The sequence below is a fragment of the Plectropomus leopardus genome, chromosome 20 (assembly GCF_008729295.1).
Source record: "Plectropomus leopardus isolate mb chromosome 20, YSFRI_Pleo_2.0, whole genome shotgun sequence".
NCBI lineage: Eukaryota > Metazoa > Chordata > Actinopteri > Perciformes > Serranidae > Plectropomus > Plectropomus leopardus.
In genome coordinates this window covers 23,068,856-23,084,474 of record NC_056482.1, presented here as the reverse complement: position 1 = coordinate 23,084,474, position 15,619 = coordinate 23,068,856, and the positions used below count along the sequence as shown (strand labels likewise).

General features: G+C 38.3%; 2 protein-coding genes across 2 annotated transcripts; both read right to left on the bottom strand.

Moving 5' to 3' along the window:
* Window positions 1-915: 915 nt before the first annotated feature.
* LOC121959918 (bile salt-activated lipase-like) lies at window positions 916-7,035 on the bottom strand. Its single transcript, XM_042509465.1, has 11 exons — window positions 6,949-7,035; window positions 5,901-6,048; window positions 5,673-5,792; window positions 5,191-5,388; window positions 4,897-5,027; window positions 3,947-4,054; window positions 3,636-3,750; window positions 3,152-3,338; window positions 2,834-3,037; window positions 1,289-1,498; window positions 916-1,171 (listed from the first exon to the last, which is right to left on the bottom strand). The coding sequence occupies exons 1-11, from the start codon at window positions 7,009-7,011 to the stop codon at window positions 979-981; spliced, it is 1,677 nt and encodes a 558-aa protein (XP_042365399.1). The 5' UTR covers window positions 7,012-7,035; the 3' UTR covers window positions 916-978.
* Window positions 7,036-9,426: 2,391 nt separating this feature from the next.
* cel.2 (carboxyl ester lipase, tandem duplicate 2) lies at window positions 9,427-14,897 on the bottom strand. Its single transcript, XM_042509188.1, has 11 exons — window positions 14,825-14,897; window positions 14,416-14,563; window positions 13,879-13,998; window positions 13,608-13,805; window positions 13,376-13,506; window positions 12,709-12,816; window positions 12,089-12,203; window positions 11,276-11,462; window positions 10,954-11,157; window positions 9,825-10,034; window positions 9,427-9,706 (listed from the first exon to the last, which is right to left on the bottom strand). Exons 1-11 carry the CDS (start codon window positions 14,885-14,887, stop codon window positions 9,526-9,528), a joined length of 1,665 nt encoding a protein of 554 aa, XP_042365122.1. The 5' UTR covers window positions 14,888-14,897; the 3' UTR covers window positions 9,427-9,525.
* Between the last annotated feature and the right edge of the window lie 722 nt (window positions 14,898-15,619).

The window sequence follows — 15,619 nt, the reverse complement described above, 5'->3', positions numbered from 1 at the left end:
AACCTGGAAGGACAAGACTTTTCTTATGCTGTGTTCAGACACCTATCACATGCAATTAAAAATTAAATTAAAATTAAATTACTAAAAAATAATTTAAAAAAAAGGTAAAATGTCCAGAAAATTATATCATCATTATTATAAAAATTATTATAAAAATCCTTTTTAATCATGCCTAACACTGATGATGGGCACTATTTGACATCGGCATCACTGAAAAAAAGCCACAATGCTTTTAATGCCATCCTCAAAAAATAATTTAGATAAATAAGAATATGTGCATTATGCAGTCATGCATATAACACAAAACTGCATGTTTAAGAAGGAGTCCCACTTATGTCAGTGGTACAAGGCTGCACCAGAGAGCATCAATTACAAGTACGAACCCCCACTAGAGGGCACAGTCTCCACAAAGGCCCAGTGAGTCTGCAAATCACTGCAGGTAGATTTGCATGCACTCTCTAATGGCACATTATCAACTCCAACACATGATTTTTTGGAAATACATATCTGAATTTATTGTGTGTGTGTGTGTGTGTGTGTGTGTGTGTGTGTGTGTGTGTGTGTGTGTGTGTGCATGTGTGTACTTTTTTTAAAAACTAATAACATTTTAAAAAAAAAAACTGGGGGGCTTGAAGTAGAGTGGCACACTTTCTAAGTGCTTTCAGCTTTGTTTTGGTTGGTTGAGTTTTATTTCTACTTGCTGTGTATCAAGTCACTTTTCAATTACATTGAACCAATAGCACATAGAAAGTATTTTGGGGATGTCGGATTGGGGGCTGATGGCCATTAAACAGGTCTTAAGATGATTTGGGTGGAGGGTTGTGTCAAGTCTTTGGTAGTCATATTAAAGTAGTCAAAATAAACCACGTAAAAAGACCCCGACAGACTGTTTTTACTCGTAAGATTTATAGTACACACTTTTTATTTGTAATTTTATTTGTCATTTGTATACTGTCTTTTTTTAACACTAAAACTGCATCACTGTGCATCTGTGACATTGTGTGATGGGAGGCTGGGAAGGGTGCTGGTCCAAAGACGAACAAAACGTAACCTCATTTCCTGTCCGATGGAGCTCTCATTCATTTTAGAGTTGATTTCCAGGAACTGCTGTCCAGTGCTGGTGTATTCAGGCCAGACCACGGGCACCTTCAGCTTTCCTTCATTGGGATTTCTGTAAAAAATAAATAAATAAATAAAAAGTAGAGGAGGAAACATGTGAAAGTGTCCATTAGTTGTTATAAAATAATATTTTTTTAAAAAAAGCTAAAATTTTCTGTGTTGCATTTACCCAGTTCTGGCGAAGTTAGTCCAGTAGGCAAGCATATAGCCAGACAGGTCTCTGTGTCTGTCCCCGTAAGCCTTTGGTGTGGTGAAGGGTTTACCAAACACATACTGCAAGTCATCAGCGTGGTCGGCTCCCACCCATTCATGGTACGGTTTGCCTGGTCGAGCCAATAAACTGGGCTCAGACATCAGGTAGGAGTAAGTACGCCCAGACCTGTTAAAGACCATCACAGTGTCTTCAGTGTGTATCAGCCCTGTTGTCAACAATATGATCCAAAGACATGAAAGACAACCACGTACTGTTTTAATTTATTATGAGTATAACTGATTTATATGAAAATATTCCTTTGGGTTAAGTTGCACAAGCTTTGAATTTTATCTTTATATTAAATGGGCGTTATCAACCACATCAATACTGGTTAGTAGGACCCTGCTACACCTTGGCCTATTGGTAGGTGGTGACCTCTAGTGGCCGTAATAAATACGACAGGAGCAAGGGAGGAAATCTGGTGATGAAAGGTTATACAAATCACATATGTCTGGGTCAAATTCATCACTAAAAGCATTTGATTATAAAAACCTGCCTTTTTTCTTTGTCTTTATTTCTCATGCAGATTACCATCTAACTGATATTTGTATGTTTATTACAATAATATAAAGTAATGAAAAGGACAGCTTCGCTTTTGCTTAATTTTATTGATTGTTCCCAAATACATAACTGTTGTTTCATTATATGTGACAGGGGATTTCCCTGGTAACATTTATTTTTTTCCTCACTCCATCATTATTTAACTTTTTAAAAAAAAATTTTAATGAATTATTGTTGTTGCATAGTTTTCCATGTGTTGTCATGTATGCAAAGATCCAAAATAAACACTATAAGCCAACTACTTGATTACTTAAAGCAAAGTATTTAAATAGCATTTGTATATATGAATTATTCTGCCCAAAGCTGTTTGATCCATATAAGCAATTGATCACTGTACCAGTAACCACTATAAGCAGAGTGGTGGATGGGTCAAACAAATATAGGACTGTAGGACACCTCGGAGACTGAGGTAAATTTGTCATGTCACATAAAAAAAAGGTATATTATATATATATTTTAAGTTAAATCATGATTGTTTTTTGAAACCTATCCAAGTGGTATTGACACCTAAATGTAACAAAAGTGAGAATAAAACTCCTAATAACAACTGACAACGGCCATTTAATGGGCTGATAATGAGCTTCTGAACTTACTAGTTGATGTAAAAGGACCCCTCTAATCCAAATTCACCAATAATGGCCATTCAATTGAATAATAACATTCGAAATGGGTAAAAGTTTTCGGTAGTCTCGTGCATACTGTTCTGTTCTGTCTAACTGAAACTCAAAGAATATGTAAACTGAAGCGCTCTGGACGATTACAAAATGAGTTATCTGTTTTTGTATATCTGAATTATAGGATCAGTCTAAGTTCATCGCTCTTTCAACACTTTTTTGTGTTTGGTGAAGTTTTTTTATATTGAAAGTCTGAAGTTTAATCTATAAAATGAGTTGGCCTCACCTGGCGTTAGCAGCATGCAGGTAGATGGCAGTCTGTGTAGGAACCAGGAACACGTAGTCAGTCCCGATGTCCACAGCAGCTCTCTTAATGCTGACCTGGCTGGGCGTTGATCCCCAGTTGGACGAATACTCAGCGAAGGCAATATCCAAACCAGCTTGCCCTTTCTCTTTGGTATAAGCACCAAGGAGCCTCTTTACATCTTCTCTGCGGTTAAAATAAGGTAGAAAGCTCTGTTACTCAAAGACTCTGCAAGTTTTTAACCTGTAAAAGACAAAAGAAAAAAACAAATTTCTTCCCTCTGAAGACAAATCGCCTTACACAGGAGTGTCTTGAGTCTTGTTATTAAAGAAAGGAATGTCCTTCGAAGAGAAGAGGTGTCCATCCATGTTATTAACCCCTGCGAGGTAGTCGATGTCGGCTGCGTTCTGGAACAAGTTGGCAGGCTGATCAGGGAGGAAGTCTCCATCAACAACAGGAGACAAAACCAGGTATTTCACAGCGGGATCTGAGAAAAATTGATGTAACATTATTGAGGAAGCACCTTAACACACTTTCAGACATTTATATGATATTTTTTGTTTGTATGTTGAGTATATTTAGCTCAGTTTACACTAAAAACCACAATCAAATCTGACTGTCATGAAGAGATTTAGCACTTTGTCATGAATTGTAGGATTATGACTAAATGGCTGAAAGACTACAATGGATCAATTCAACTTAACTTTACAACAACATTTTGAGACTATTGACTGTTATATATACTCTAACTAAAGCAGTTATACAGAAAGACACTAATTCTCACAGTCTGGGGTGCCGAATTTGATGCGGGGAGCAGCCATGACGAGAGTCTTAGCATCAGTTGATTTCAGGCAGGCCACCATCCTGTCATCAGTGGGGCAGCCAACATTTTCAGCAACCTGATGATAATAAGACAGTTTTTTAATAAACTGGCAGAAATCCTGATCTCTTTTACCTGTAGCGCTATTTACCATCTTTGCCATAGGGGAAATTCTGGTGTATTTAATCCAATTATGAATATAAATGGTCTCATAATTGTAAAACAAGGATATTTGACATCAGGATCCATCTCGCTGATATCTAACAATGGCTTACCTCCTTTGCAACCTTGCCTGGGTTCCTGTTCAGAGCCCAGGGGCAGAGGGCAACACCGCTCTGGGAGATGGCTCTCTTGAAAAGCCCTTTGTTATGGGGGGAGAGAGTCTGTGTAGGAATACAAACATAGATTACATAGTTATTATTTGTTAGCCAATTTGTGTGTCTTTGGCAACAGAAAAATGCATGAAACAGCACTTAGTAGTAGTATAGTGAAAGACATACTTGCTCTTATGCATTTGGAAAACTTAGTAAGGGGTTAATAAGTTGTAACTAATGGCAAAGGTAAGTGAAAGATTTATTAGTCCTTGAACAAATATTATGCAGGAGAATCAAACATCAATAAAACTGATTTTCTGTAGCCTGGCAACCCCTGAACGGTTCTTATCAATGGGTCATTGCTTATCTAAAAAGTATTAATGCATTATTCATCAGCCGTTAATAAAGCCATTAGTTGCAACATACAAACCCCATGCCTTATTTAAAGGTGGCAGTACAAGTGTTTTTACAAACCATCAACTTCTGAGCTGATAATGAAGCAAAGGTTAAAATGCCCAAAACTGCAGCTCCTCTAATGGCCACTTGAGGCTGGCTCCAAAAGTCAATCCCCATAGACCCCCATGTTAATATGAAATGACCAACTTTACAGCAGAAATAAACATGTTTAAAGCCTGGTAACAAAAACAAAATCACTAATTGATCACTAATTTTTAAATGAGTAACCCGTTTAAATTCTATTTAGCTGTCTGTGAAGCGTTCCCATAAACTATAAGTCAGATCCACACTGGCTCCTTCACAGCTCCACCCTCTCATCCAAATATGGTCACTTCTGGCTCCAAAATTCCAAGATGGTAACAGCCAAAATGCCCAAGTCCACAGGCCAATAGGTGACATCGTGGTGGCTTTGTCCATTATTTATAGAGTCTATGTTCTTTATATAAGGGTCTCACCTGGAAGCTGACGCTAACTCCACCTGCAGACTCCCCGAAGATGGTGATGTTTTCAGGGTCTCCTCCAAATGAGCGGATGTTCCTGTAGACCCAGGCAATGGCGGCATGCTGGTCCCACAGACCGTAGTTTCCTGTTGTGGTGACAAATATTTTGTCAAAAGCACATCCACACAGTGGAGTCTGCTGTTACACGGCCATCCGGGATGGCTTTAAAAAACTTCATTCCAGTATCTGAATGTAAAGAACACAATAAAGGCTGATAAAAAAGTTTCAGGCGACTGTCTTAGTCCTTACCAGGTAAGCGAGAATCTCCCGTGCTGAGGAAGCCCAGAGTCCCCACACGGTACGCCACTGACACCACAATAACATTTCCCTTGGTTGAAATTTCTTGTCCGCTGTACAGATAGTTGTTGAGAAAATTTGGCCCCATAGAACCACCGACCATGAAGCCTCCTCCATAAAACCAAATCATGACGGGGAGATCTGAAGACACTTTGGGCCAAAACGAGAAGCATTAAGCACGTCTTCCATATCGGTGATTCAGACATTAATATATAGAAACTAGGGTTGCAAATTGTAAGCACTTACCTTAGTTAAACAATACAAACTGCATTTCTTCCTCAATAAAAGCTCACAACAACATTTTGCATATACTCTGTCAGCAATGTACAGCCGATCTATTAAATTTCTCATGTTCAGTTAAATTCTTTGTGACCAACTAATTGATTGTCATTTAAACTGTGATCATCCCTAATAGAAACACAAAAAAAAACTACCTTGTCGGCCTTGAGGAACCCAGATGTTGAGGTAGAGGCAGTCTTCACTACCAAAACTTGAAGTCTGCAGCATGCTGATCTGGTGACATCTCGGAGCAAACTTTGTCGCCTTCAGTATACCTGCGGATAAAAATTTATCGGGTCCTTACAGTGATTTTGCAGTTCAAAAATGTAATTTCTAAACTGCCATTTATGCTGTACAAATAATGTATTCAAATGTTAACGCACCGTCCCAGCCGGGGTGACGCTCTGGTTTCTCAAATGTTGCAGGTTTGGCCGCAAAGGGGATTCCTTTGAAAACATCCACAGAGCGGAAAAGACCGAGGGGGATGTTTTTTCCCTGAACGGCGCCACCTTCTGTTTGTACCACGCCGAGCTAGAAAAAGAGTCAGACAAGAGCTTTCACTGTCAATGACGACATGACGCCTACTGTTTTAAAAAAGTTGCACAATGACACAAACAAACAGATCAAGGCAGCATTAGACCAGCAGCTCCTGTGTTCTGTGATGTTAAATTACTATTTTTTGGGTTGCCTGGTGGCTCAGTTGGTAGAGCAGGTACTGCATGTACAGAGGCTGTATTTTCACCGCAGTGGCTGTAGGTTTGAGTCCGGCTTTGGCCCTTTGCTGCATGTTATCTCCTCTCCCTCTCCCCCTTTAACACTACGTCTGTCTTATCAAATAAAGGCAACAAAAGCCCTAAAAAATATATTAAAAAAAAAAACAACCCTGTTTTTTTCAATGGAGTCTGGCTTTAAAGAGAGCGATATAACAGCTTAATTTTCCCATCAGAAAATGCTGTGTGACTGAAAGATAAAGTGGTGTAAATATTCTAAAATATCATAAACTTAAACTGATGAAAATACCTCTAGGTAGGACTTTTTTACGTGGCTAAAATATGTTTTGTTGCTGTCACCATCTACAGCTGTACATTGCTTAGTTTCAGTGTCAGTACTACAACCTGTTTCTCCAAACTGGGGGCGTGCCGACTGCATCTGCTGTATGTAGTTCACTGACTATGGATTAATGCCTCATGCAACTGTACTTGAAAAAGATCCAAACTATCCCTTTAAATTTCCTACTGATAATTTGCAGTCCCAGAAATCTGACAGGGATGAAGTGAACTTACTGTAAGTGAAGACAGAACACTGTTTTCACAATTATCACATCCTAACAGTAACAAAAGTTGTTTTTTTTTCAAAGTCTAACATTTCCAAATCGCAAAGCACAGATTAATTACTCCATATTTCCAAATTCTAATGAGTTTCAGTCCTTACAGAGGCTGCTGAGGCCGCTCCCAGAGACACGATAGCAGCAAACAGAACCTTCAGTTTCTCCATGGCCGACCAGGAACCAGCAAATGCCTCTCCAGCTGCTTATATACGCACGCACACACACACACACACACCTCCCTGCAAAGAATGAATGGGAAATATGGCTGTTTTCTCGTGTTATACAACCTTTACACACTTACTGTCACCATGTGGTTCATCTGACCGTGACCTCTGAACTTCTGACCTCTGATTGGAAACAGCCCTGTGTAAAGTGAGTGACTTTCCAGGTGAACAAGCTATGTGATGTGTTTTGTTTTAAATTCACAATTATAGGACAGATTGTCTGAATAAGTGTTTTGGAGACACTTTTAAGTGGCAGCTAATCTCTCCATTACGATAACCGACATCGAAATGATGAAAGTGATCGATAAAACTTTAAGATCAAACACCCAAATATCAGATGTCAGCACAGAAGTAGATATGCATTTTACAAGGCTATAAGAATTTTTTTTTTCTTTTTTTGATATTATTAAAATGTTTATATTTAAGACACATTAACAACCAGAAGAGAGAAAGCCCAGCAGTTCTTTTAAAGCAGGTGGTGAAGCAAATGCGTCCACTGACTCACAGAAACAGGTGGCCTGATTCTCACATCAGCAAATAACACACAGCTTCAGATTAGATAAAACCACAGAAATCACCAAATTTGAACTTCAGTATTTTACTTGAGAGGCTGAATTCTCTCTAAGCAGTCCCGTCACAACAAAAACTTGACAGATATTATAAACATTATGAGAAAAAATCAAGAATATTAAAGGATTATTTCAAGTTTTAAACTTAATGCAGGGCTTTAACTGTTAGACTGTAGGCAGCTGTGTTACTGTAAACAGAAACTAACTATTTATTTATATATATATACATATTATATATATATATATACAATACATATATTTATACATAATGAATTGAATGTAACAATGCTTTGATTATGAATACTTTTGTTGCTTTGCTTTAATTGTTTTCTCTTTCTTCGTAATGTTGTCTGAAAATATCTACGTTAGTTAGTTACTCTGGACGTGGGTTGTTTTGATTTTTTGGCGATATGTTGCATGACACACAAAAAATGCATTCATTTATTCTTATCATTCATTATATCCTTCTGTCACACAGAAATCTGCAATATGCACAACCAACTTCAGTGATACTGTTGCAGCCAACAACTGTAGAGTCACAAAAGGCCACTTGACCTAATTATAATATGCACTTTTCCAGAACTTTGTCCCTGAGCTGTTTGGAGAGCTCCTGGGTCCTGGTTCCTGTTGAGATCATATGACACTTTTAATTGCACACAAGTGGACTTCATATAATTAATTATGTTACTTCTGGAGCTAATTGGTAGTTCTAGGTCTTATTTTGGGGTGCTATTGTAAAGCAGATGAATACATGTTTTTAATTTTCAGAATTATTTAAGCAAGTTTGTTTTAAATCATTTGACTTTGACTATTTTTCTGTAGGACCTAAAAAAAGGTTGTAACTCAGCAAAAATAAGAAAAACGCCTTCCCTCCATCAGCTGCTCACAGACTTCTGGAGCAGTAATGAAAATCATTTGTCTCTTGAGGCGTCTACAAGCCAAACCCAAACATTAAAGACACAATTATGTGAATGTAAGGCTGTTTAATAAAAACATTAGTTGCCATCATACTAAAATAAAATTAGGCTACTTGTGCTCTTTTAAATTTAGATGTTGTGGTAACAAAATGGCAGTGCATTCTAAAGAAAAACTGAATAATTTTTTTTCTTCTGCACCATGTTTTTTTAAATTCCAATACTGTTTTACACAGTCAATAAGCTCATTACCAAATATAATTTAATAAGTTTTGGATTGAAAATTTCAACAGCATGGTTTTATAATATTTTGCATGGCATTATTGTATCAATACACAAACACTAAGTGGTGATTATTTTATTAAATAATTTATTAAATACTGCAAATACTAATTAAATTTTTGGTAGCTTAATAGACCAATAAAAATCATTTTATTTATTTATTTATTTATTTTAACTAAAAATATTTTGCTGCAATAAAAATGATTGAAGTGAGATGCACAGACTGAAAACGTTATCTTTTTAGATATAACGGGTATTGGCAAAGTTGTCCTTTGGGGTCATAATTTGCTGTAGTAAATTGCATAGTTTACAAAATGAATCAATTGCAATTTAATTACAGTCACCTAGAATACTTAACATACTTCCAATTGTTAAAAACTGCAATAACATTGTATCCATTGTACATTGTAATGTGATAAAATCATATTGTGGGGCCTCTAGTAATTTACCAAACCTATTATTTAACTGCAGCATCTGTTACCATCTGTTTTCCAAAAAACAACAAAATCCAAATCTCAGGTTCTGAACATGCAATTGAGTCTGTAAAGCATTTAAAGCACAGCACATGATAAAATAAAACCAAGGAAATATCATTTTTATTTGTCATAAATTTATTTATTTTTCATAAAGCAATACTGATTTGATACTGGCGCTCTGTAAGGTACAGGTGCACAGGTGATTGCACAAGGTCTTTATTCATAGATGGATGAGGGAAGGTTGGGGAGGATGCTGCACCAGAAATGCACGTAACGCATTCTCATCTTCTGTTTCACATAGTTCTTGTTCATATTAGAATGGATTTCCAGGTACTGGTGCCCAGTACCGGTGAATAGAGGCCAGGTAGCGGGCACATTCTCTCCTTTGTTGGGGTTTCTGTAGAGACAATCAGAGAAAACAGCAACTGAATTGAGGTAATTCTGTTTTAGTGTGTGATTTAAGGTTTGCTTTTATCTCTGGGATGCTTCTATGTCTTGTGTCTGCAGGGTTATACCCAGTTTTGGCGAAGTTGGTCCAGTAGTTAATCATGTAACCGGCGAGGTCACGGTGGCGAGGCATGTACCCCAGTGGTGTTTGGAAAGGCTTTCCGAACATGTATTGCAGGTCATCAGCGTGGTCGGCTCCCACCCAGCTGGGGTAGGGCATGACAAGGCCGGCCATACGGCTGGGCTCGGATAAGACGTAGGAGTAGGTGCGGCCCGTTCTTTGGTGAGACAAGGAAAGAAGAAAGACGTGACGATGACAATACCAAAGACAGAGCTGGATAAATGGATGATTTCCAAGTTTCACGCCTCTCGAAATTAACTTTCCTAGCTTACTACAGTCAGGGTTTACATAAATATTCAGGGCGAAAATTTCAAAAACCTTTTCATGACTTTTCAAGGACAATTTTTTTTCTACTTGCCTGGCATTTTTCAAACTTATCAGGATCAAACTTTTGCCAAACATAATTTCAGCTAGCTGACACATGATGAGACACGTGACATGTAAATGTATCCATGGAAGATTTCTGTAATAATTCATTACACACACAGAAAATTCCAACTCTTTTTCCAAAACTTCCAATGATTTTGAACCCCTTTGAAACCTAGATCTCAACTGATTTTCTTGCATTCAGACGCCTTTCACAAGTATTGTGAGCACAAAGCAAATTGGTTTGATTTCTTATGAAAATATAGGAAAAAAAAAGGCAACAAGCAAAATTAGAAAATTATTTTCAAAAAGACTGAGAAAATATTGAGAAAACTTTACTTATAATTGCCATAATTATATATATACAAATTTAAAAGTATGTCACAGAATTATTATTATTATTATTATTATTATTTAAGCACTTTTTTTCAGGTAATTTCCTAGTTTATTTTTGTTTTTTTATATTCCTTCTTTTTCAAAGTTGAAACTTCAAGTTTCAAATGGTTAACAATTCAATGATGTTTGCAAAACCTTTGTTGATTTTCACTTATTCCACATTTTTTGTAGGCATTGAAAACATGATTGTGAGATTCCATGACTTATCCAGGACTTCCATGATAGTGGTCACTCTGAATTAAAGAAAAGCCTTCTGAAGCAAGAGAAGGGATTAAAATAAACTGAGTGCAAAATCTTCATAATGAGATGCTCACGTTGCGTTGGCAGCATGAAGGTAGAGGGCAGCCTGAGTAGGAACCAGGAAGATGAAGTCTGTTCCGATCTCCACGATGGTTTTCTTGATGGTCTCTCTGTTGGGGTTTGAGCCCCAGGGTACGGTGTATGTGGAGAAAGCGTTGTCCAAACCAGCCTTGCCCTGCTCCTTAGTGTATGCAGCCAGGAGCCTCTTCACATCCTCGCTGCAATCAGTAAAGTTTGAAAATGAGGTCTGATAAAAAGTCAAACATAAAACCCCAAACTGTAGTTTGTTGCAGAATTGTCAGTGTTTCACGCTGTGATCAAACGGCTTAAACTCACATAGGGGTGTCCACCAGCTGGGAGTTGATTGAAGGAACATCTAAACCAGTGAAGATGTGTCCGTCCATGTTGTTGACTCCGGCGATGTAGTCGATTTCAGCTGCGTTGTGGAACAGGTTGTAAGGCTCATCCGGCAGGAAGTCACCGTCGATCACAGGAGAAAGGAGCAGGTTGGTAACGAGGGGCTCTGAGAGAGGCAGATACAATCACACACTTATTACATGCAGTAGTAACTGGTTATGTTTTATACATGACTTGTACTGTGATCTTACATTTGCTGGATCTGCTTTTAAAGACCAAACAAGAGGAATTTAGCCCAGCACCACCTCGACACCTACAGATTTTCTTTGATAAACAAACATAAAACTTAGCTCTTAAAGGCGCAGTGCGCAAGATTCAGGTGGATTTAGTGGCGTCTTGTTGTCGGGAATAAAGATTGCAACCAGCTGAAAGTGCTCCCAGTTACAATTCCTGCAATGTTCATTATTCAAGAGGTTTTTACCAGAAGGCAAATTATCCGCAAAGGTCTCTTCCTCTCCAAAACAAACAGTCCAGGTGACTTAAACTGTTAAAAAAACAATCGATAAAGCAGTTTTATGTAATTATAATTTCTTTTTTGTTTTTTTACAACACTGCTTGTCGCTGAGGGGCTGCTAAATACGAGGGCTGACGTGAATATGCCAGCCAGTACTGTTATGTAAACACTGGGAGTTAGGTGCATTGAGATAAACACGACAGAATAGAGACATATTTACAGAAATACAGTGTCTACAATGGAAATTTAAACTAAGCTGTGTGGAGTGCTGTGCTTACTATCAGCTGAGCTTTTCAATTGAAGAGAGCCAGCCAATGTAAGAAGCGCAGGATCGGTCATCTTCAAACAGGCAGCCATGGTGCTATCGGTGGGGCAGTTGACCTTCAGAGCAACCTGAGGAGAGGGTTCAAATCATCTGTAATTGTTTCCCAGTCCTGAAGTTATACAGATATACCTTTACATTCTGGTTAACCCTTTGAAACCTGAGCAAACAGGCTTGATTACTTTCAAAAACAGGGGATGGCGACAAGCAACTTCACAAGAAATGACCCAAAAATTAGCAAAAGTTCGTAAAAAAATTGGTCTGCGAGAAAATTACCTAAAAATTATCAAAAAAAGGGGTAAAAACAGAAATGACATGAAAAAAAAGCCAAAATAAAATATATAATAATTATAGATGTTTTTTTTTAATCTAATGATTTTCTCTCTCTCTCTCTTTCTTTATGTTGATTTTCAGGTCATTTTTTAAATGTTTTTTTTCATCTTTTACTATGTTTTTGCAATTGCACAACACTTCATGCCAAGCTTCTGATTGTCTTTTTTTCCATGTTTCTGACAAAAATCCAATCAAATCACTCATGTTTGAGAGAAAAAAAAAGTTTGAGAGAAGCTGTTTTACCTCCTCGGCGAACTTGCGCGGGTTCCTGTTGACAGCCCATGGGCACAGGGCGACGCCGCTCTGGGAGATGGCTCTTTTGAACAGCCCTTTGTTGTGGGGAGTGAGAGTCTGTGGGCACACAAAACAGATATTTTTGTATGTTTTTCTAAATGAAATGAAAGTTAGATTCACATTTACAAATTGTGAATTTTATTTCACTTATCATTTTAGTCTTTAGTTCATATCTTGGGTAATTTTTAATAACTTTTTTTTCTTTACACATTTCTGATGATTTTTTGGGGTGATTTTTAAAATGTTTTGGTTATTTTCTTTTTATCTAAAAATGTATGGCAATGTTTTTAAGAAAACATGCCTTTGAAACGCAGGCATGAAAATAAAGCGCCAGAATGACACCATTTATCACAGCCAGAATCTGCAAAAACAGAAATCACTGTTGGATTTTAAAATTTCCAACGGACACTGCAATAATAAAAGTGATAATTATTGCTTCAAAATAAAAGCTATGTGCTGGAAATTCACTGTACTTCAAAGCAAAGTGTGTTTCTATAATCCTTACATGATCGCGAGTCACTTGCGGTCCATTCAGAACGGACTTGCGACCCACTTTTGGACTGTGACCCCCCAGCTGGGAACCACTAAGCTGGACACCCAGAAAAAAGGATCTCACCTGGAAGCTGACACTAGCTCCACCTGCAGACTCTCCAAAGACGGTGATGTTGTCAGGGTCTCCTCCAAATGAGCGGATGTTCCTGTGCACCCAGGCGATGGCGTTGTGCTGATCCCAAAGACCATAGTTTCCTGACGCAGATCAAACTTTTTACTCAAACACGGCTGAGATTATTACAGTGTTTTTTGGCTAAACTTCTGTCCCTGTTGTAAAGAAAGAAACAGTCACCTACCAGGTAAGTCAGGCTCTCCGGTGCTCAAGAAACCCAGTGAGCCCACACGGTATCCCAGCGTCACCACAATGACATTTCCTCTGTCTGCAATCTCCTGTCCGTCGTACAGATAGTTGTCCAGGAAGTTAGCTCCCATCGAGCCTCCAGCCAGGAAGCCTCCCCCATAGATCCAGACCATGACAGGCAGATCGGTGGACACTGCGGGACACAGAGAGTAAGTTGCAGTGCAGATCTCATATGGATGACACTCTGTTGGCTTTTCCGTCATTACCTGAGCGTCCGTGAGGAACCCAGATGTTAAGGTAGAGACAGTCTTCAGTGCCTCTGGTGTCTGTCATGAGGAGATTCACCTGAAGGCATCTCTTCCTGTACTCAGTGGCCTTCAGAATACCTGACGAGAGACAAACAGCATAAAAGCAGGACAAGACCTGCTTTGTTTATGCAAAAAACAGCTGTGTTTTGGCTTAAAACACTCGATCCAAAGCATCAATGTCTCATTAAAATCTAGTGCTTTTCTTGGCACTATGACTAAAAAACAGGACAGATTGCTACAGAACACCTACATTTGGTGCCTCAAAAGCTGCTGGAAAGACAGTAGTGACCAACTAAATCACAACTGCTTTTGTTGTTTGTTGGTCTCAAACCGTGGTCTGAAGTTTGGCAGGCGTCTCGCCTAGCTCTCACACCATCCACCATCCTCTCCTTCCTGAACTACATCATTTCAGAAATACTGATTTGTCTCAAATGTGCTAATGTAAAATACAATGCCAACATTTTCTTTTGGGTTATGGGGCTGCAGTTTACTCACCGTCCCAGCCTGGGTGACGCTTTGGTTTCTCAAACCTTCCAGGGATGTCAGCATAGGGAATCCCCTTGAAGATGTCCATGTGACGGCGGAAGCCAAGACGAATGTTCTTGCCCTGCACCATACCTCCCTCTGTGTACACCACCCCGAGCTACAGGAATCAAACACAAAGAAATGCAAGAAATTAATACGGCAGCCCAAAAATGACAAAGATTTTGTCAGAAATAGAAATGCACCAATCAAATCTGGCATGCTGCATTTCGATTTTAATTCTCAGTTTCCTTTTGACAAGTTATGTATCAAAGGAAAATGTTTGAATCAGATAGCCATTTAAATAAAAAGGTTACAATATGTTGTCAAACAGACATATGAAGATAATTAATAATAATAATAAGATTTTGGTGACACTTACGGAGGTTGCGGAGACGGTCTCCAGGAACACAGCAACAGCTACCAAAATCCCCAGCATCGCCATTATGACCAGACTGTGAGCATCAGGTCGACCAGCTTTTATAAAGGAGACCCCTCCCCTGAACAGCATCCGACCAGCGTGCAGTCTGTGGGCGTGCTTCGCCCACTGTTACGTAATTACACATAATATTTAACCACTTTGTGTCAACAGCACTTACCTCAATGCTTAATTATGGATTATCTCAAACACTTTTTAGGACCTCCTTGGCTACATCAAAGTAATGTGTAGATTGAAACCGGTTGAACAAAAATTGCAATTTTATAGCTTTTCAACATGGGAAACAAATGGTTTTCACTGATTATTGGACATTGAAACTGATGATGAAATCAGAAGTAAAAAAATTATTAATTAATTTTTTTTTTTTTTTTATCTTAGCCACAATTTTGTGAATGGGAAACCAGTTTTTGTTTGACAAAAACCAAAGACCTTTAATTTGGCTTAAAGATATATTGGACTTTAAGAAATTGCTGGATAAAACATAAAACACTGTGTTTATGTGACTAACCTTTGAGATGGGATTTTTAACTGTGTAAACTATTTTGAACTATTGCGGTTGTGTGTCAGGAAAACAACCCCTGCTGAGTTGACACAGCTGTCCAACTGGACTCAAAGTCACACTGAAGTCACCAAATCAGATATTAATCCTTGTGACCATTTTACTAACTCGGCAACGTTGGACTTTAATGCCTTTATCTTAACTTGCGAGAAGTTTAGTGAATTAATGTAGACATTATC

What these genes read in the sequence shown, in the direction of transcription:
- LOC121959918 (XM_042509465.1), bottom strand. Translation starts at nt 7,011, where the DNA reads ATGGAGAAACTGAAGGTTCTGTTTGCTGCTATCGTGTCTCTGGGAGCG. An exon ending in GAGTTAGCGTCAGCTTCCAG is followed by an intron (nt 4,055 to 4,896) that starts GTGAGACCCTTA and finishes ATTCCTACACAG; the next exon opens with ACTCTCTCCCCCCATAACAA. An exon ending in CTGCATGCTGCTAACGCCAG is followed by an intron (nt 1,499 to 2,833) that starts GTGAGGCCAACT and finishes GGTCTTTAACAG; the next exon opens with GTCTGGGCGTACTTACTCCT.
- cel.2 (XM_042509188.1), bottom strand. Translation starts at nt 14,887, where the DNA reads ATGGCGATGCTGGGGATTTTGGTAGCTGTTGCTGTGTTCCTGGAGACC. An exon ending in CAGCTGGTGGACACCCCTAT is followed by an intron (nt 11,158 to 11,275) that starts GTGAGTTTAAGC and finishes TACTGATTGCAG; the next exon opens with CGAGGATGTGAAGAGGCTCC. An exon ending in ACCAACTTCGCCAAAACTGG is followed by an intron (nt 9,707 to 9,824) that starts GTATAACCCTGC and finishes TTGTCTCTACAG; the next exon opens with AAACCCCAACAAAGGAGAGA.